Here is a 21,992-nt window from a genome sequence, read left to right as displayed (position 1 = left end):
TTTTGTGTGCATATTTATTTACTAAAATAAACTTATATTAAAAGTTTCCAAATAGCATATGATAAAATAGTGATATACTATTAGCGTCATAGCTAATTATTATATCATCGAATACGGCATTTTCTTGGATAGCATTTTTCATGAAATAATTTATGCTGTCTCTGTAAAGGAAAGAAAATGAAAAAGTGTTGACTTTTATGAAGGTTATAAAAATGGTGTTATTTTTTTTGATATATATATGGTCCGATTTAGCTAGCTTATACCTGATATTATCCATAAAAATTTGGTGCGTTAAAGAGTCGAGACAAAACATGTCTGATAAGGAAGATGAATGAATAAAATTTACAAAAGTATTAATATAAGAAAATATGACATATTTACTAATTGTTATTTGATGTGAAAAAATTAAAAGAATTATATAAATCGGGGATTCTATAGACAATCGATTAGTATGCTTATTTATTAAGTAGAGACTAAAATATATTTTAAATAAATTAAAAAATATATCATAAGAAATTCTTGATTTTATTAAATATGGATAAAATGCTAGTAAAAAATTAGTAGAATAAAAGTTTATACAATCGATTGCTGTATTTTCTATTCCTTTTGTTTTTATTTTTTGTTTTTTTTTATTTATCTCATTTTGTTTATTTGTTATATTTCTATCAATATATGTTCCTCCTTCAGTTTTGAAAATTTTAATACATTTATTAATTAAATATATCAAATTATTATTAATATGACATAAAAAAATGTGAAAAATATATCTAAGATTTTGATTTCCTAAAGAGATGAGATTAGAATCAGATGTGATGTTAAATCGAATCAACTCTTCTTCTTCTTCACATATTAAATTTAGTTTTTTATATATATAATTAAATGTTTGGGTATTATTCATTTTTTTGTATTTATATTTACGTAAAATAAATAATCGTAAAAATATCCACTTAAGCAAAAAAGCTTGCTTAGACATATATACAAAATTATTGTCTTTTGTTAGTTTTTTTCTTAATTCATAAATTTTTTTATCTAAAATAAAATTCCAATTATTCATTGTTTTTTTATTTTTTTTAACACATTTTGGGAAAAAAAAATATATCAATTTTTTTTTATTTTCATAAAAATTTTCTTCATCAGTTTTATTTTTTTGAAAACAAATAAATGATTTGGAATAAAAATTTTTAAAAATTTTGAAAATCCACATTGTCTTAATATTATTTATTTGTTCATTTTCAAAACTGTTCATTTTTTTAGTATTTATATTGTTATTATTATTTATGTTGCCATTATTTATGTTGCCATTATTTATGTTGCCATTATTTATGTTGCCATTATTTATGTTGCCATTATTTGTGTTGCTATTATTTATGTTGCTATTATTTATGTTGCCATTATTTATGAGATGACTTGAAAAATATTCCAAAGAGGCATCCAATTTTTCAATTTCATCGTTAGATGATGAACTAAATTTTTCTGAACATATTGATTCGTCATAAGTTTTATAACCATCTTGACAAGATTTTTCATTTAAAGTATCAATTTTTGTTTGTTTTATTTTTTTGTTAAATTTATGAGATTTATATTTTTCTAAAAATTTGTTTATTTTATTATTTTGATCATTATTTATTTGAAGATATGTTATATTATTCATATCTATAATAATATTTTTGAGGGATGAAATATGCATGATTATATTAATATAAGAATAACTTTTAAGTATCAAATTTTTTATGGTTTTTAATAAAAATATAGAATCATTTATATATTTTATAGCTTCAATAAATGACATTTGATCATAATTATTAATAATATTTTCTATATCTTTTTCTATATATGATGCAAAAGATTTTGCTAAACCTTCTTTATCTTTATCAATATTATAAACTTTTTTATTCATATAAAAATTAAAAAAATTATAATTAAATATAATTGTAATTGTGGAAAATAAAAAATCAAATGTTTCATATATGCTCATATTAAAAATAAATCCGATTTTAAATAAATATAATATATATATTTTTTCGACAATTTTTATTTTTTTTTTAATTATTGCAATTTGTCTATTTTTAAATTCGCTGTTGATATTTTTAACCATCTTTAACATTGAGCATAAGTAAAAAAATATTTGAAAATTAATTATTCCAAAATTTTTAAGACTATAAAAAAATTCACTCCAAAATATTATCCGTTCTTTTTTGTAGCTATTATTAATTGAATATACGACATAATCTAAAAGTTCGTTAAAATTAACATTTTTTCCCTCCTCATTTTTCTCCTCATTTTTTCCCTCATTTTTGTAGCTATAGCGAAATAACCAATTTCTACCATTTCCAAATTTTGTGGGTGTATGCATATTTGAGTTATCTATTTTTATTTCAGTATTATTCCAATTTTCTTCATCTTCGTTCCTATCGTTTGTGTAAATATGTTGTTGAGGTAAGGTTCTTTGTATCGTTTTATTATTATTACTGCAATCAGATTTATAATTTATTGTATTGCATTTTGTGTATCTGTTTAGATAATAAGAAGTATCAACAATTTCATAAAAAAAAAAATCAATACAAAAATTGTTACAATTTATATCATCAGTATTGTCATATATACAATTTTTTAAAATGCATATAATTTCTTTGTGACTATATAAACCTTTATGTACAATTAAATAAACAATCTTATTAACTTGTTGAATAAAGGAAAATATATCTTTTACTTGGGTCAGAATTTTTAAATTAAAATTAATTTCAGCAGAATTGTCATTAATAGACATATTTGTATTTTTAGAATAAAGAGAGAAAGATAATGTTTGCATAAATATTGGAGATTTATAAAATGTAAATAATATATCGAAATATATAGAATCTTGCATAAAGGTTTTAATATCAATATGAGAATTATTCACTAATATATATTGTTTTAAATTTTTAATTATGTTTTTTTTAACATTTCTATAATATTTTATTATTAACTTTTTTTTTTTTATATAACAATTATAATTTCCTCGTTCTAATTTTAATAAGATGCATTTATTATCATCATTATCACCGTTAGCATTGTCAACACTTCCAACATTAGCATTGCCAGCATTTCCAACATTGCCAGCATTAACATCTTGCTGACTTGTTTGTGAAAAAAAATGATCCAGATTTTTGTTATTTGCTAAAATTTGAGAATCCAAATATGCAGTCTTGATGTTATATTCCCCATGGGTTTTAAAAATAAAACATGTTTTTTTTGAAAAATGATGAATATTTTTTTTGTATGTATTAAAAAATATGGTGTAGTAAAATTTTATATTCATAATTAAATGAATAACAATATATAAGACATTATAATAAATATAATTTAATATTTCAGAAGTATATAAATTATTTATCATATTTTTTTTACAAATTTTTATAGTTTCAATTTTTTTATAATTTCCTTTTTGAAATATATATTTTTTAAAATTAACAAGATCAAATATTTCTTTATTAATATTTTTAGGAATTATTTTCATATGATTTGTTAGTTCATAATTATATATATCTTCTAAATTTATAACAGTTGCTCCTTCATCTATAAAATAATTATTTCCTTTTAAAAGAAATCCTATAAGACAATTTTTATATATATCATTAACAATATCAATAAGCTTAAATTTTTCGATATTTTCTAAAATTGTTTTTTTATTATCATCCCCTCTTTCAATATATGATATAAAATTATAAATACTAAAAGATATGATTAAACTTAAAACTATATTTTCTCTTTTTTTTTCATATAAATGTAATATAATTTTATTTATATAATTTAAAAAACTATTTACATTATTTATATCTTTTTTTAAAGAATAATCTAAAATTTTATAACATGTAAATATGTCTTTATCTGAATTTGAAATTATTTTTTCATTTTCCATGTCTTTTGTAATGTCATCTTTATCATCATTACATTTTATTTTACCTAAATATTTTAACATAAATTTAATTATCAAAAAATGTGTGATATTATTTATGTTCATAAATTTTATAACTTTTTGATTATCTCTTTTAAAATTTTTATATTTTCTACTATAAATAGATAAAGAGCTTGATAATATTCGACTCATTTCATTACCCTTATAAAAAAATATATTAAAAAAAAAACTTAACTTTATATGGGAACAATATATTTTTGATATTATCCCATCATTTTTTTTTAATAGTTCATACAAACAATACATCACTTTTTCATTTTCTTGTTCATTATAATTTTTGTCTTCTGTGTGTTCGCAATAATTTGGCAAATTTTCATTACTTTCGTTTTTTTTCCCATCTTCATTACTTTCGTTTTTTTTCCCACTTTCATTAGCTTCGTTTTTTTTCCCACTTTCATTAGCTTCGTTTTTTTTCCCACTTTCATTAGCTTCGTTTTTTTTCCCACTTTCATTAGCTTCGTTTTTTTTCCCATCTTCATTAGCTTCGCTTTTTTCCCCATTTTTATTATTATTTATAGAGGAACCATAATCATCATTTACAGTGTCGGCATACTTTGCTTTTTTTGGAAAATGGCTGTTTTCATTTTCTATAAAACTATTGTGTCTTTTATTTCGAAAAGCGACAGAATTTCTTTCTTCCTTTAAATTCCCACTCAAAGAAATTATCCCCTTTGTTTGTGCCTCCCACTCGGAATCGCTTTCTTCGCCATTTTCGCCATTTTCATTTTTTTCGTTTTTTTCATTTTTTTCATTTAGGAGCCACTCGAAGTAGTAGACCAACTTATTTTCATTCACTAAATTTGTTAAATTGGTTTGAATAAATACATCATAAAATAAGTGAAAATGAAAATGTGTGTTTGAGTTATCTAAATTAAGTAAAAAATCGAGACAATTTTTTTCATTTTTTGATAGTAAAATATTAAAATAATTAAAACTACCTTTTATTTGAAGTAACAAATCAAAAATTGTATTTCCATAAATGGAATTTTGATCATAATTTATTGAAGTGTCTACATTTCCATCTTCTATATCTTCATCTAACGATATAGTTATTTTATTTGTTTGTGCATTATCATAATATAAAGATAAAACATTGTATTTTTTTAAATAATATAAAAAATGTTTTAATCTTTTTTTTTTTTGTTTATAATATTTATTGTTTTGAATAAATGATGAAATATAATTATGAACATCTATTTGATTAGCTGTTTCAATATATGACAAAATAAAAGGAAAGATATTTTTATTTACATATTCTACATTACTTATAAAAATAATAAATCTGATTATTGATTTTCCCATTTTTAAAATAGACAGTTTTAAAAATTCATTATTCCATAATTGTAATAAAATTTCCATAGAAATGGTTTTAATTAAAATATATTGTTGGTTATTATATTTATTCATTAGTTCAATACATTTTATAAATAAATATTGTATAATTATAGTAGAGTTACATATATTTAATAAGAAATTTTTTATATATCTTAAAAATAATAATAATAAATGTTTTTTCTGAACATAAAAATTTTCAATTTTATAAAATAACAAACGAAGTAGCTTAAAATAAAGTATATTAAAAAGTATATACTTTTTCGTACTTGAACCGGAATAATAATTATTTGATATCGAATTGTATTTTTTTTTTTCATTTTTTTTTTTTTCATTTTTTTTTTTAGCTAAAACTGGTAATAACCTTTCTATAACATTAATCATATATTTTAATTTTAAAGAATAATTTTTTATTAAATTAATTAAGACTGATAAAAAAAAAACAAATGTATTTTTGTCTAATATCTTTAAAAAAATACTATAGTAACTGTGATATTCATTTTCCTCTTCATCCATAATTATTATTTTGTATACAAGAAAGCAAAATAATTTATTTCTATACCACTCATTTATTTGATAAAAATTATTAAAGAAAAGACAAAAGTTATCAAAACTAGAATCAGCATATGAGATCGTTGAAAAAAGTGAATTTGACTCACTAACATTGTTTTTATTATTATTATCAGAATTTTCTACTAATACATTTGAACCGTTTTGTGAGCTGTTTTTTTTTTCGGACCCAGTTTTAAAGCTAAAAATATTTTCTAATAATAAATATTTCACATTATGTGTTAATACAATTTTATAATTATTATAAAATATATCTTTGGATAAATTATAATTATTGCTACAAAATAATGATGATTTAAATATGTCTACATTTTTTATATTCATATTTATACTATTTTCAACATTGTTAAATATATTATAAACATTTTTATCCTTATATTTTATTATACACATATTCCACTTATTTTTAATATTATCAAAATCTGTGCTTTTAAAAATATGTTTAATAACTTGATTGTTTTTATTTTTATCATCAACCTGTTTTACATCTATACATTTTTTAATATTATTTTCATAATTATATATAGCCCCTTTATCACGCGCTGCATCTGTTAATTTGCCCAAGCCATTGCTACTATTGCCATTGCTACTATTGCCATTGCTACTATTACCATTGCTACTATTGCCATTGCTACTATTGCTAATCTCTTTCTTTATTCCATTTAAAATGTTGGCTAAAACTTTATTATTTTTACACTCTAATATTATATTATTCAAAGTTGCAGGATCTATATTTCCATTTATATTTTTAAAATATTTTGATAAAATATTAATAGCTTCTTTATTATTACTTATCGTTTGGTATATTTTTTTTTCTAAGCTTTCATCATTCTGGCCAACCTGCCCAATCTTATCCACACTCTTAGCATTATCCAGATTTTTAACACTATTAGCATTATCCAGATTTTTAGCATTATCCATATTTTTAACATTGCTAACATTATTGACATGTTCAGAAGCCTGCTCAAACGGGTAGGAACCTTTTTCATCAGTTATATTGGCTAGCTCAGAATAATCATTTTGTGTATTATTAAAATTATTATTTGGTTGGATAATATAATTATTTATATTTTCTGAGACATTTTTATAAACATCATTATTTTTTTTATTAAAATATAAACCCCGTGATTCTGTTTCAGTTGGCAAATTATATTTTTCATTTTGTGAATTATCAAATTTTACATAATTTGAAGAAATTTTATTATTATACAACTTTTTTATTACATTATTTCCATATAGTTGTTCATTATTTTTATTGTAAAAACTATTGTTAGAATATTGTGAAAAAGTAGTATCAGATTCGCTACCTTGAATTTTACCAATATTTTTTTTTTCTGTACGATAAAAGTTAGTATTAGAAATATTGTCTTGTAATATTTTTTTTTCTTTAGTTATATTATTATATCCTTTATAAGATGAAGTTTGTGAATAATCATAAAATTTTTTATTTTTATCATTTTTTTCAATTAAAGACATATTTAAATTATTATTTATTAGAGCTTTTTTTGAAATTTCTTTTTTTTTTAAAAAATCAGGATTATGATAAATATTATTATTTGCACTTAAATTATCGTTTCCAATATTTTTTAAGTTACTATTAGTTATATTATGAAAATTATAAATATTTTGATTTTCGTGTGTTATTTTTTTATTATTGTTAAATTGTGAACCTTTTGAAAATTGTTGAATAGCCTGATTAGAATTATTTTCTGAATTTGTTCTAAATTCATTTTTATGAATAGTGTTAGAAGAACTATTATTAGAAAAATTGTAATTTTTTAATATTTTATTTTTAATGATATTATTTTTTATATGTTCCATACTTTTATTTGGTTTGCCACTTATTAAATTTCGTTTTATTGAAATATTTTTATTTCCTTTATTTTGGATATTTGAAGAATCATATATTCGATTGTTGTTATAATTATTCCAATTTCCAGTAATATTATTATTTCCATTATTTTGGTTATTTTTTTTATGTCCCATTTTTTGCACATTATTATTTCCTATATGTCTAGCCATTTTGTTTTGTTCATAATTTGGTCCTATATCATTTGAATTTTTTTTATACAATTCTTTTTTGTCGTTCTCAAATTCATTAAAAAAATTATTATTGTAGCTTTTTCTGTTATTGTTATTATTGTTCATTTTTTTTTTTTTTTTTTAATAAAAAAAAATTGAATTTTAGGGTTTTTCGAGCATATATATCAAATATGCTAATTTTTTCACATCCGCCCCAGAATGAATCTTAATATACATTCCAATTATGTAAAAACATTTTAGAAAAACGAAAAAACAAATAAAATGTCCATAACATCAATACATAGATGACATTAACTAAATTTTATATCCATACATATATAAGCATGCATGAATTTTTTCTGTTTTTGTTTTTTACTCACAATTGTGAGTATCTATATATATATATATGGGGGGGTGTATAGTAATTTATTTTTTTGACTTACAAAAATGTATAACAAAATGAGAATGATAACGAGAATAAGAATGAGAATAAACAAATCTTATGATTGCTTTATTTTATTTCCGTTATTTTTCAAGAACAAAATTAATTACCCCTTATGTAAAACAATAAATATATTATAATATACAAAAAAATAAATTAAGTTAGAATTAATATTTTTATTTTAAACATGTGAAGATATATATATGTAAGATTTAAAAGTTCGCGAAAACGAGTTATGTTGTTAGATATTATTCGTTATTTGCTAGCTTAAAATAAAAAAAAAATGTATATATATAAAATATACAAGTATTATAAATACATTTTTTTAACACATTTTATTTTATATATTTTATGGAAAAAAGAAAAGAAAATGAAAAGTCGCCATATTTTTTTTTTCTTCTAAATAACAATGTACCTTTTTTTGCGTGTGCTTATAATTTTAATGAAAAAAAAAAATTTTTAAAGGAATTTGATGTCACTTGTAAAATAACAAGTATTGCAGTAAGCATTTTTATTTTGCGTATTAAAAAAAAGAAAAAAAAAAAGAAAAAAAAAAAAAAAAATATTACAATACAAATAGTACAATACAATATTATATTCTTTCTTTTTTTTAAAGTGGCATGTCTAAGTGATAACATTCCTCGTATTTTCCCTCTTTCCTTTTTTAAGTTCAATTTTTTCTCATTTGAATGTTTAAATGTTTATATATCTCATAATTTGCTAAATAATTAAATGAAAAAAAAAATATGGCATAATTTTATTTGAAAGAAAATTAATATATGCATTCGGATGCTCATAAAATAAATATATATTTATTTATATAAATAATGTTGGACATATTTTAACATGTAAAAATATTATATATTTTATTATTGGTAAAATGTTTAACTTAATAAATATATACAATGTACAGTTTTACAAAAGTATAAATATATTTTTTTTATTCTTATACTTTTATATGAACTTTTTCTTAACTTTTTTTATAACTAAAAATATTTTGGAATTGCTACACACACCTTAAAGGTATTTTAAATTATTTTTTAACAAAAATTATAAAAGCTAACAAAAAAAAAAAATGAGTTCTATAATCGATAAAAATAAAAAAAAAGAGGAAATACACCTTCTTAAAGCTAAAGAGTTGAAAGAAAAAATTGAAACGATAAAAAATGATTTAGGTAATATATTATCCTTCCCTATTTTAATACTATAATTATTTTACCTTTATAATTCTCATATTTTTATAACATTTTACTTTTGCAACGATCCATTTTATTTTGTTCAAATGTAGAAACAAAAACAAAATTAATAAGCGAACTAAAAGAACAACGAATAGACAAAATTAAAAACATTAAAGAACTTGAAATAAAAAACAATGCTAATTATAAAAATTTTATAAATGAATATGAAAATATACTAAATCAATACCAAAATATTGAAAATGATATTTATGAAATGCTAGGGGACTTAGCATTACTGTCTGAAAAATCATATAACGAAATATGTAATTAGCCAATATGTAACTAGCCAATATGTAATTAACCAGTGTGCATATATGAACCTTCTTTTTTATTATTTTTTTTTTTGTCTTAATTGTTTTTCCATGATACTATTATCAGTATAATGCATATTTTTTTTTTAATTAAAAAATATAAATAATAGTAGAACTTAGAGAAGAAAATAAAAATATTCTTATGAACAAAGATTTAATTATTGAGAAAATTAAAAAAGAGTTCCAAGAACAAATGGAAATAGTTGACCTTGAAATTTCCAAACACTCAAATATGCTAAATGTAAACATTTATCCATTTTGTTTATAGTTCATATATGCACATAAAACAGATAATCGATTTTTCCATTTTTTTTTTGACGTTTGAAGGCTTTGCTTTTGAAAATATGCGGCATTTTTAAGAAAACGCATGTGCAGTATCAAAGCGACGAGGGTACACAAAAAAATAGAAAAAAAAATAAAAAAAATAAAAAATAAAAAATAAAAAAAATAAAAAATAAAAAAAATAAAAAATAATTTTTTTGTTTATTTTTTATTTTTTGCAATTTTATCCATTTTAATATACTTTAATTTTTGTTACAGAATTAAGGCCATTATTAATACGGCTGAAAAGCATTGGCAAAAACTAGGACGAAATTTTCCACACATTTTTAATTAATTTCAGAAATGTTGACTAAGGAGATAATAATAAAAAAGGAGTGTATTAGACATAAAGCCTTTCTCTTTTATTGATTAGAATTGTTTATCATTTTCTTTCCTTTTCTTTCCTTTTCTTTCTTTTTCTTTTATTAGTTTGTAAAAGTATATAATCTATTTATGAGAATTATAAAACAGGTTTTAATATTGTACTTATTTATTTTTGATAAAAATATATATCTATATTAAATTTTCCATAAAAGCTGTTTATTTTTATTTTATAAAAAATTAAGTTCCATTCATTAATTAATTCATAAAAAAGGAAATTATTCACATACAAGTGCAAAATATGCACAAGTACGTACATACATACATATATATATAATGTTGGAATTAAAAAAAATTAAAAATAACATATTTTTATATACATACACAACAAAATGTGTGCATAAATGGAATATTATTTTTTTTTCCAAATTTTGTATTTTTTTTTTTTTCTTTATTAATGTTTAAGTTCAGCAGTTAAAATGTTAGTAGCTTCTTTTGATTCAGGTAAAGATTTAACATTTTTTCCTGAATCTTCTTTTGGATCTGAATGTAATTCCATTAATTTTGAAATATCTAATTTGGGTCTTTTTAAAATTTTAACTTTTCTAATTAAAACATTTTGTAATGGAAATATTTTTTTACATTGTTTTTCAACTTCTTTGCCTATTGATTCAGGAATTATTTTTTTTACTAAATCTTTTAATAAAACTTTACTAGCTTCAGCGTGCATAATATCTACCATTTTTTTTCTTATTTTTTTAATTTGGCTAGTTTGTGCATAACAAGTGGTTTTTGTTTGGTTAGGTCTTTTTTTAGTAAAAGCTATACAAAACATTCTTAAATGATAATTGTCAATAGTTTTAACATCAGTACATCCTTCTATTAATGTATAACCCTTTCTAATTAGTGAGCATAATTTATCTCTGGTTATACTTAACCCACAAAAATCTGTATAACAATCTCTATTTATGATATGGTCACATATTAATTTTATTTTTTTATGAGCTTGATCTTCATCATTATTTAAATCGGCTAAGTTGACTTCATAAATTCTACCCTTTAAACCATCAGTTGCCAATTCTATCATTTTAAAAAAAAAAAAAAAAAAAAAAAAAATATATATTAATATAAAATTCGGAAAATAAAACATATATATTATCTGATATACAACAAAAAACGGATTGTTAGAAAAATGTCAAACCACCTATTGGTGCGCATACTAACATGTACAGTTCATATACATGCATACATATATATATATATATATATATATATATATATATAATACGAATATGTGTGGATAAAAATAGATATAAAGCGTATACATTTTAAGCATAAATCGTATGGGTACACCATGGCATTAGTACAAAAATGTAATATGTTCATTCGATTTGGTCATAATATATACAACGTTTTGAAAGCTATACATACATATACATACATACAAATATATAGATAGGTATACATTTCGAACAAAATATAATGGTAACAGGGATAATATATAGCCATATATATACGTTTAAAAAAAATAGTAACTTATTTTTCAAATTATTTTATTTTTATTTCTTACTTTTTCCAATCGTTTTAGTAACTAAGGTTTTTCCAAATTTTCTAACCATAAACATTTTAGGAGCATTAAGATCATACCATTCTTTTTTGGTAAAAACATCAGTGACCTTTTTCTTTCCACCTTTTTTTCCTTTTGATGTTCTTTTATTTTTTCCAACTGCCATTTTTCCAGTTATATTAATTTATAAATGAAAATATAAAATCGAAAAATTTTAAATTTAATAATTAACAAAATTAAGCTTGTAAATTATTTTTTTTTTATTTTTTGTAAATTATTAAAAAAAAAATATATATTATTTTTTTAATTGGATAAACATATATATTTTTATTATAATATAAATTAGTATGCTAAAATGTATACAATACAATTCCCTATATATAATATATACCCATATATTTTATATGTAAATAATAATATATATAAGCACATGAATATGTTTATTTTTTATGTTTAAATTTTATAAATAAAACATTATATTTTGTTCCTTTTACGTTTCTTAAATATTACATAGGTCATACATAATAATTATTCTTTAAAGTATACATATATATATATATAAGATTACATGTTATAATTTTTTTTTTGTTCAATTTTTTTATGCACTTTATTTATTTAAGGGTACACTTAAAAAAATATATATATAATCGTATCCCTTATTTGTATTGAAATATTTGAGTGATAAAGGGGTATATTATCAGAGCTTATACTTTACCTAATATTCAAAGGAAAATCAATATACTAAATATATATGCTAAATATATATACTAAATATATATACTAAATATATATGCATAAATAATATACATTATACCCCCAATTATTTTAAAATATAGGTAAATATTTTTATGGCCCTTAACTATATATTTATTTTTTAAAAAAACTTGGAAAATTCTTGATATTAATTAAATGGAATGACAAAATTAAAAATTAATATTTTTCTTTATCCTAAAAAAGGAAAAGTACAATAAAAAATATTTTTCCCTTTTTTTCAATTTATACAAATTTGGTTAGTTTGGTTAATTAATTTAGTTTACAAAAAAAGTTATAATAATAATATTAACATAACAAATATTATAATTGTGTTAAGTACTACAATATTTTGCTTTGCTTTGTTTCATTTTATATAATGACATATTTAAGGCATAATATACTAAATATGAAAAACGAATAATTCAAATGTGATAAATTATGTGATAAATTATGTGACAAATTATGTGAAAAAAATATGTAAGTCAAATAATGAATTATAAAACTATAAATTATTCTTATATTTTGCAAATTAAATAAATCAAGTAATTATTAAAAACAACATTATCAGCTTTGTTCTAAAATAAAATTAACATTTTTAATATATAAAGGTGACATTTTTTCGTTATGATATTAATATAATTTTAACTAAAATTAAAATAATGTTGGCATGTATAGGATTATGTGTATATTTACGATACCAACACAAACAAACAAAAACGGTTACACAAAATTACAACATATGAATGTACATAGACATTGTATCGTTATTATTTTATCATATGTTGTTTTCGTTTTTTAGTTATATATTTAACTTTTAGAAATTTTTATTTTATTTTATTTTATTTCTTATATTATTTAAAAATAAATGAAAATAACTGCTTTGTAAGATTATTAAATAGTACCCAATAATAGTGATAATAGTGACAGTGCCAAAATAGTGATACTTTTCCAAGCAAAGCTATTTTAATAGCATATAAATAATATTTTTTTAAAAATGTTACTATTTTTTTTAATATAATGTTATTTAAAATTTTTATATCAACATCATTACATAATTATTTCATATTTTATCGATAAATAGGAAACTTAAAAAAAGAAAAAAAAAAAAACTATATTCATGCTAAGAATGTGATAAAAATAAAAAAATATAATTTGTGTGCAATTTCTCCAGTTTTGCTTGCAATCAATATAAAATATGCATATTATATATAGTTAAAAAAAAAAAATAATGTCTACTTTTTCTTTGCCTTTAATAATTTTTGTTTAGCTTCTTCTTCAGCCCTAAACACAATGATAAAACAAAAAAATGGGAAAAAAAATGGGAAAAAAAATGGAAAAAAAAAATCTATATTCATATGTATAATTATATAATATGTGAACAACATATGGGATAAAGAACATATTATGATAACATATTGGTCTATTTTATGAGATATATTCATTTTTTCAGATTTAAAAATGTGTAATGATATATACAACTACATATACAATATTTCATATATGTATATGTGTGTTTAATTCTTTTTCTTTTTACTTTTTTTTTTCGGCCATTTCTTTTTTAAAAGCTATATCTTCCTCTGTTAATTCGACTGGGCCCTTTTTGGCTGCCTTTAAGGGTTTTTTTTTACCTCCCTATTAAAATAAATATTAAAAAAAAATGCAAAAAATATAAAAGACGTTATTATAAAATGCAAGTGATACAACTTTTGTATCATGGACACAATATGACTATATACATATATATATATATATACAGGCTCTCTTTTTTCTTTTCTTTATTTGTTTTGAGCTTTGAACACAGTTTTGGTTATATATATTAACTAAGCTAACCTGTATATTAAGTGGCATTTTAAAAAGAAAATATATATAAATATCGCAATAAAAAAAAGAGGAAATTTTTTTATATTTATAACATATTATTTTTAAAATGAATAATACTATGTAGTATTATTTTTTTCTTCAATAATAAATATAATTTAAAAAAAGAAAAGAAAAGAATATGGTTATTTAAAATTTATAACTTGAATAATAAAGAGTATAATTTTTCGAACAAATTTTTTTTTTTTTTTTGATATATTTTTAATTTTTTTTACATTGCATATTTATTTGTATGTAATTTGGCAAAATAAGCTTGTGCATACCCATGTATGTATGTATATAATATATATTGTGCTTTTATTTTAATAAAAAAAATCGCTAATATTAAATATTCCTTTTCAACATTTTTATCTTTTACAATGTGAAAAATATATACATACAACATTATTTACATTTACATTTGCATTTACATTTACATTTAAAGCTTATTTCATTATACAATTTGTTTGTTTTTTGTGTTTATACATTGGATGCATATAACTTTTTTTTTTTATTATTATGATTTTAAATCAGTATCCTTATAAATATAAAATTATTTTGTATTTCCACATCAACATATTATTATAATTATTTATATAAAAATTTTTCAAATGTATCGAAATTATATTAATAATATTTAACCGGTGATAATGCTATATTTCTATATAAAGTTAAAATAAAATATGTGTGTATATTTACATAAACATTAATAAAATGTAATTGGAATATTTTATTAACTCTTTATAATTTTTAAAAAAATAAATGTATATAAATTGTAAAGTACAAAAGCTTATTCATTTTATATTCATAATAAGACATGTAATGATATAACTTTATAGCTGCATTCTATTGTAAAGTTTTCTGTATTCGAAAAAATAAAAAATAAAAGCAAAAGCAAAATCGAAAGCAAAAGCAAAAAGGAAAAAACAAAAAACATTTTCATATTGGTACTATATTGTTATCATTTTTTATAGTGTTTATTTATGAACTAGCCTTTTTTCCGTAAAATATCTACTATATATCACAATTTTTACATTTTTTTGTGTTTTTTTTTTTTTTTTTAATGAATATGCAGCAGTGTTTATGTATCATCTGGCGTATTAATATATATGTGCACATATTTGTCTTTTAATTTTTTTTAAAACAATAACTAGCTTATTTCAGTTTTAACATACCAATGTATATTCGTAGTCATTACTCAAATAAATTTAAGTGCATAATTAATTAATTAATTTTATTTCATTTTGTTTGTTTCGAAAGATATTTGTTTTATATACACACACACATATATACATGCCCAACCACATGCTAACAAAGATTTATAATTTCATAAGTTTACACAAATTATTAAATAAAACAATCTATAAACAAGTTTATTTGGTAGCCACATTTTCAACATTTTATACAGACCATAATTTGGTATAGTGCTAGGATAGGTTAGCTACACATGCGTATGCATGAACTATGCATGTATGTATGTATGTATGAACTATGCATGTATGTATGTATGTATGTATGAACTATGCATGTATGTATGTATGTATGAACTATGCATGTATATATGATGTGCGTATGATGTACGTATGATGTGCGTATGATGTACGTATGATGTGCGTATGTATGATGTGCGTATATATGAAGTATGCATGAAGTATGGTGTGTGAAGTGCGTGACAGTTTTCGCTTTATCGCATTTTGACTAATTTCTATTCTCATATTATAGAATAATTATGAAAAATAAAAAATAGCGTATATACATAATTTGTTAACATGAAGTCATCTGGAAAAAAAAAGAGGAGGGATATAGAATACGATAGTTGTATAGATTTTGAATATTTGTATAAAAAAAAAAAAAATTATAAAAAAAAATATTCTATATATAGGGAAAAAAATTATAGTGATTCCGAAATATATAATAAAAGAAGATTTCAGATAAAAAAACAAAATAGATATATATATATACATAAACATTATAATAAAGATGATAAAAAATATGAGAATAAATTATGTTTGCTTGATGATGTAATTGTATATAAAAATTATTTTGATAAATATGATGAACAAAACAATGAAAAAATAAAAAATTTAAAAAACATTTTAAAAATATATGAAAATGTATCAAATAATGAAAAAAAAAAATTATATCAAATAATAAAATCTTTTTCATATACACAAGGTGGGTTTCAAAATAATAAAATAAGACAAAAGATATGGTTATTGTTACTTGGGTTTAATATAAATTTATCAAAAAATAAGGAATATAATGAACATCCAATAAATATATTGTGTAAAAAATATAGAAATAAATTTATATATAATAACTTTTCTAATCATTTTAAATTGATATGGAATAAATCACAGCATCAAGCATGTATAACATCTTCTGTTACTTCTCATGTAAGTGAAACTATTTCGGAAAAAAAAAAAAATCAAATTTGTAGTAAAAATTATAGTCAAAATTCTAGTCAAATTTGTAGTAAAAATTCTAGTCAAATTTCTAACAAAATATCTAGTCAAAATTCTAATTTTGAAACTTCAAAAGATTCAATAGTAAAAACTAATTCTGATATCGATCGAAATGAAAAATCGGAATCATTAATTAGTTTATTCGATCAGAACAGGGGGAATGGCATGCCGAATAAAAATGCGGAAAATGACATGCCAAAAAGAGGTATCAATATAATTTGTAATTCGGGTGAGCAAGTTGACAATGTGATTAATAGTGATATGTGGAATCCTGATTTCTCATCTATGTGTTTACGAAAAAGAAAAAAAAAATGCATACTCGGAAGGAGAAATATAACAAATAGTTTTATATCAGAAAAAAAAGATAAAAATGAAAATTTGATTAATATAAAAAAAAAACGAAAAAAAAATAACACAGAATATAGCAAAAAAAAAACGAATGAAATATTTGATCAAAGAGAAAAGAATAGTAGAGAAATAAAATGTACATATTTATTTGGAAATAATAAAAAATATCATAAAAATTTTTTGTATAAATATATTTCACCAAAAACAAATACCGAACTTGGTTATTCTATTAATTTATCTAATTTAGATGAATATTCTTCGGAAGAGTTTCAAAATAAAAAATTTTCTGATGATTCAAATAATTCTATAGATACAATAGAGAACAAAAGTAGTACAGCATCGACATTATTATCACCTAATGATGATGATGATGATGATTGTTATAAATATAATAGTGATGATATGTCAAATAATTTGAATGAAAAAAATAGTGAAAAGAAATGTCCTCTTCGATTTTTTTTATCACCAAAATCTTTTGATTATGAATTTTTGATGAAAAGAATTCGTAAAAAAAAAGGAAGTAATAAATATTCTAAAATTCTAAAATTATATTTTGAAAAAAAAATAAATAAAATTAAAAAAAAGACAAAATTGTCATCTAGCAATTTTGGTAATATTAATAAAAAAACAAAAAAGTTTATTAAAAAAAATTCAAAACAAGTTGTAAATTTATTATTAAATTTTGAAGAAAGAAATAAAAATAATAATTATGATAAAAAAATTAATAAAAATTTTATAATTAAATTGTTAAAGATAATATATGAAAATGTATTAGAAGTGGATATATATATAGTTGATCATATTGTTAATAAATATAAAGATAGTAATATAAAAAATGATATAAACAGAAATTTAGCATCTTTATATTTCCAAAATAGTATAAAATATAACTATAATTTAAATAGTAATTTAAATAAATGGCTAATTGATAGTGTTTTATTAGAAGAAAATGAGAGAATACAAGTTAAAAAAGATGTAAAAAGAAGTGTAAATACCTGGAATATACATAAAAATGTTATTTATGAAATTAAAAAAAAATATCAATATATTTTAAAAAATGTTATCTGTAGTATTTTATATAAGCATTCTAATAAAATATATTATGCCCAAGGAGTACATGATGTTTGTTTAGTTTTCTTAACTGTTTATTGTCATAAATTTTTTATGAAATATCAAAAATATGTTTTTTTAGAACATTTTATATACAAACATGCTATAAATAAAATATGTAGAGATATTTTTGAAAAAAAATATAATCACATTAATTTACCATTTCATAAAAAATATAAAAATGATTATATGACTCATACAAATAAAAACAATTTTGACGTTAATTTTATTCATCCATTTTCATCATGTTGTAAATTTAATGCACCTTCTGAAGAATACACACATTGTCAAACGGGTCTTGACGACCCAGCTTATTCAAATTTGTGGAAAAAAAAAAAAAAAAAAAAATTGATAAATTCAAATGATAAAAAAAATGGAACTACTAATGTAAATATTGATGAACAAAAAAAGGAAAAGGAAGACGATCAATATGATATTCTTCAAAACAATATTAGTAATATGTTTTTAATAGAAGAAAAATATATTGAAAAAATATGTATACTTAATAATATCAAAATTGAAAAATATATAAAATATAAAAAAAAAAAAAAAAAAAAAGAATATATAGTTTATTTGCTTTGTGAAAGATTTCTATTATTCTATATGATAGATTATTTAACACTGTCTTTGGATGTTTCAATTAAAAATACATTTAAAGGTGTTGGGTTATTATTAAGATATTTGGATGAAGAAGTATATAATGTTTTTTGTATATTACAAAATGAACAAGAATGTGAAAATAAAAAACATAACAGTCAATATCGTAATAATCAAAATAATGGAAACTCACAAAAAACATTACAAAATAAAAATGATGAAAAAAACAAAGATGATAATAAAACAGAAAATAAGAAAAGTTCATTACAACTTAGTGGAACAGAATTTTTTTTTTGCTTAAGTTGGGTTGTTACATATTATGCACATGTCATCACAGAATTTAACAAGCTAGCTCGATTATTTGATATATTATTATCAAATGATGGTGTTTTTATTATTTATTTTACAAGTTCTATTATATTACATAAAAAAAAAGAACTATTAGAAATACTTGATAAGAAAAAAAAATATTTATTATATAATAGCATGTATACAGAAATACATTATATATTTCAAAATTTAAATTGGAAAGATATAAATGTTGAACATATTATTAACAAGACATATTATTATATGACTCATAAAATATCTTTTGATAAATTTTTAAAAGAAATGAAAAAAAAAATAGCATTCCCACCCTTTTCTCCAATATACAGTTCACCATTTATTTTATATTATTATAACTATCAATCTCAACAAGGAGAAAAAAAAAACAAAAAAATTCAAAGATCTTTGATAAATTTTTATAACTATAGCCATGGCCAAAAATTGAATAGGGGCCACGGCCGAGATGAAGTTGAAAGAGGCCAAGTTGGAAAAGGCGAAGTTGAAAGAGGCGAAGTTAAAAGAGGTGAAGTTGAAAGAGGCGAAGTTGAAAGAGGCGAAGTTGAAAGAGGCGAAGTTGAAAGAGGCGAAGTTAAAAGAGGCGACGTTAAAAGAGGTGGCGTTGGAAAAAAGGGAAATGTGTGTTTATATTACCCATACTATATTTTATACAAACATATAGATATATATAAAGAGATAATAAAAAAACATATACTTGTAGAAATTTTTTTTCAATATATTTATTATGAATTTATTATAAATTATAAAGAAATATGTAAAAAATATGATATATATTTAACAGATCAATTTTATGCTATGCAATATATTAATAATAAAAATCATGATTATATTAAAATAATTAAAAAAAAAAAAAAAATGGAAAAAATTATATATAATATGACTAAAAGTATTACTTATTTGTGTGCAGATAAATATAGACAAAAATATTCAAAAAAATTAAAACCGATTTTTTTTAATTATATAAAATTAGATAATTTTTTACTTCCTTATACAAATTTATTGGAAGCTGAGAAAAATAATTATGAGACTGATCTTTTTGATTATTTTTCACAATTTAATAATAGTTATTTTTTTTATTATATAAATAAATATACTAAAAAATATACTGGAAAAAATGATAAAGATAATTATATAGGAATTATTCCTCCTATTTATAAATATATAATTGAAGATAGTAAAATAATGAAAATTTGGGGACATGACAAAATAGAATATTTTAAAGATATTACATACAAAAAAAAAAATGGAAATATAAAAAAAACGAAAAAAAATTTAAATCATATTTATTATATTCTTAAAACTTCGATTCATAATTATCCATATTCAAATTTCTTTTTTATATTTTTTTTAATATCAGTATTTTCATCATTTTGGTATTTTCGTAGATAAACAATTATGTTTTTACTCTCTATCTATTGGAAATGGAAATATATACATTTACAACTATATATGTATATTAATTTTGATGAATAAATAACGATTATAAAATTCCAAATTTATTTGCAGTCTTTTCATTTACATAACTAATTGTAATAAACTGTATTCGCAGTAAATATGTGGAAATTTTTTATCTATACATCATCCAATTTAAGATATTTATTAAACATATAATAATATATATATTTTTTTTTTATATTTTCCTTTATTGATATTTGGAATTTTTTTTACAATTTCACACACCTTTTCATATTTTGATTTAAGCGTTTGCATTTTTATTACCCGATTTATTTATGCATATTTTTTTTCACTCTCCATTTTTTTGTAATAAAACTCTGTACATTATGAAAATGTTAACAAAATATGCAAAAATACCATCCCATATATGATGCTTTTTTTTTGTCCATATAAAAAAAAAAACTATTATTTATTCTGCTTAAATTTGGCATATAAACAATGTTGTTTGTATAATAGTACACTCTAAATAATAAAAATAAAACTTATCAAAAATTGCTATTTTTTATTTAAATGTTTTATAAAAATTTAGTGCTTTTATAGAAGGCTACACTGTGTCGTGTACTTTCAGCTTATGTGTAAATTGTGCCAATAAAAAAAAAAAAAAATAAAAAATAAATAAAAAAAATAAAAAAAAACGAAGCAAAAAAAAACGAAATAGAATAAAACTTGTTACAATTTTTGTATGTACATTTTCTGCTCTTTTAAATAGAAAAAATGAGAACTAAGCAAATGTTAAAAGAAGAGCAATAATTATTTTCTCATTTTATTTCTCTTTCCTTTTTTTGTCATAATTTAGTCCCAAGGAATTTCACCGAACTAGCCATAAAAGTTAATTATGAACAAATTCGAACGATATATAGTTAGGAGTTTGATTTATTATAATATGGAATTATCTCCTTAATATTTTCAAAACATGTATATCATCATAAAATTTTATCATGGTTTTGTTGACAATGAATAAAGAAATAAAAATTTAAAAAATA

The 21,992-nt window shown here is 20.3% G+C and overlaps 5 protein-coding genes across 5 annotated transcripts; 2 read left to right on the top strand and 3 right to left on the bottom strand.

Annotated features, from left to right (window-relative positions):
• Positions 1–37: 37 nt before the first annotated feature.
• PY17X_1219000 (conserved Plasmodium protein, unknown function) lies at positions 38–8,005 on the bottom strand (the record flags this gene model as incomplete). The annotated part of the gene is made up of 2 exons (XM_022956767.2): positions 38–155; positions 264–8,005. 2 exons carry the CDS (start codon positions 8,003–8,005, stop codon positions 38–40), a joined length of 7,860 nt encoding a protein of 2,619 aa, XP_022812619.2.
• Positions 8,006–9,396: 1,391 nt separating this feature from the next.
• On the top strand, positions 9,397–10,457 carry PY17X_1218900 (conserved Plasmodium protein, unknown function; the record flags this gene model as incomplete). The annotated part of the gene is made up of 5 exons (XM_022956766.1): positions 9,397–9,496; positions 9,610–9,822; positions 9,981–10,111; positions 10,198–10,261; positions 10,411–10,457. The coding sequence occupies 5 exons, from the start codon at positions 9,397–9,399 to the stop codon at positions 10,455–10,457; spliced, it is 555 nt and encodes a 184-aa protein (XP_022812618.1).
• A 509-nt stretch (positions 10,458–10,966) lies between these two features.
• Positions 10,967–12,245, bottom strand: PY17X_1218800 (40S ribosomal protein S3A, putative; the record flags this gene model as incomplete). Its single annotated transcript, XM_022956764.1, has 2 exons — positions 10,967–11,592; positions 12,083–12,245. 2 exons carry the CDS (start codon positions 12,243–12,245, stop codon positions 10,967–10,969), a joined length of 789 nt encoding a protein of 262 aa, XP_022812617.1.
• Positions 12,246–14,064: 1,819 nt separating this feature from the next.
• Positions 14,065–14,680, bottom strand: PY17X_1218700 (translation machinery-associated protein 7, putative; the record flags this gene model as incomplete). The annotated part of the gene is made up of 3 exons (XM_022956763.1): positions 14,065–14,113; positions 14,367–14,464; positions 14,663–14,680. 3 exons carry the CDS (start codon positions 14,678–14,680, stop codon positions 14,065–14,067), a joined length of 165 nt encoding a protein of 54 aa, XP_022812616.1.
• A 1,778-nt stretch (positions 14,681–16,458) lies between these two features.
• Positions 16,459–20,943, top strand: PY17X_1218600 (conserved Plasmodium protein, unknown function; the record flags this gene model as incomplete). The annotated part of the gene is made up of 1 exon (XM_722487.2): positions 16,459–20,943. The coding sequence occupies one exon, from the start codon at positions 16,459–16,461 to the stop codon at positions 20,941–20,943; it is 4,485 nt and encodes a 1,494-aa protein (XP_727580.2).
• Between the last annotated feature and the right edge of the window lie 1,049 nt (positions 20,944–21,992).

The sequence above is a fragment of the Plasmodium yoelii genome, assembly GCF_900002385.2.
Source record: "Plasmodium yoelii strain 17X genome assembly, chromosome: 12".
NCBI lineage: Eukaryota > Apicomplexa > Aconoidasida > Haemosporida > Plasmodiidae > Plasmodium > Plasmodium yoelii.
Note: the sequence above shows the minus strand (reverse complement) of the source record. Positions and strands in the feature narration are given on the sequence as shown.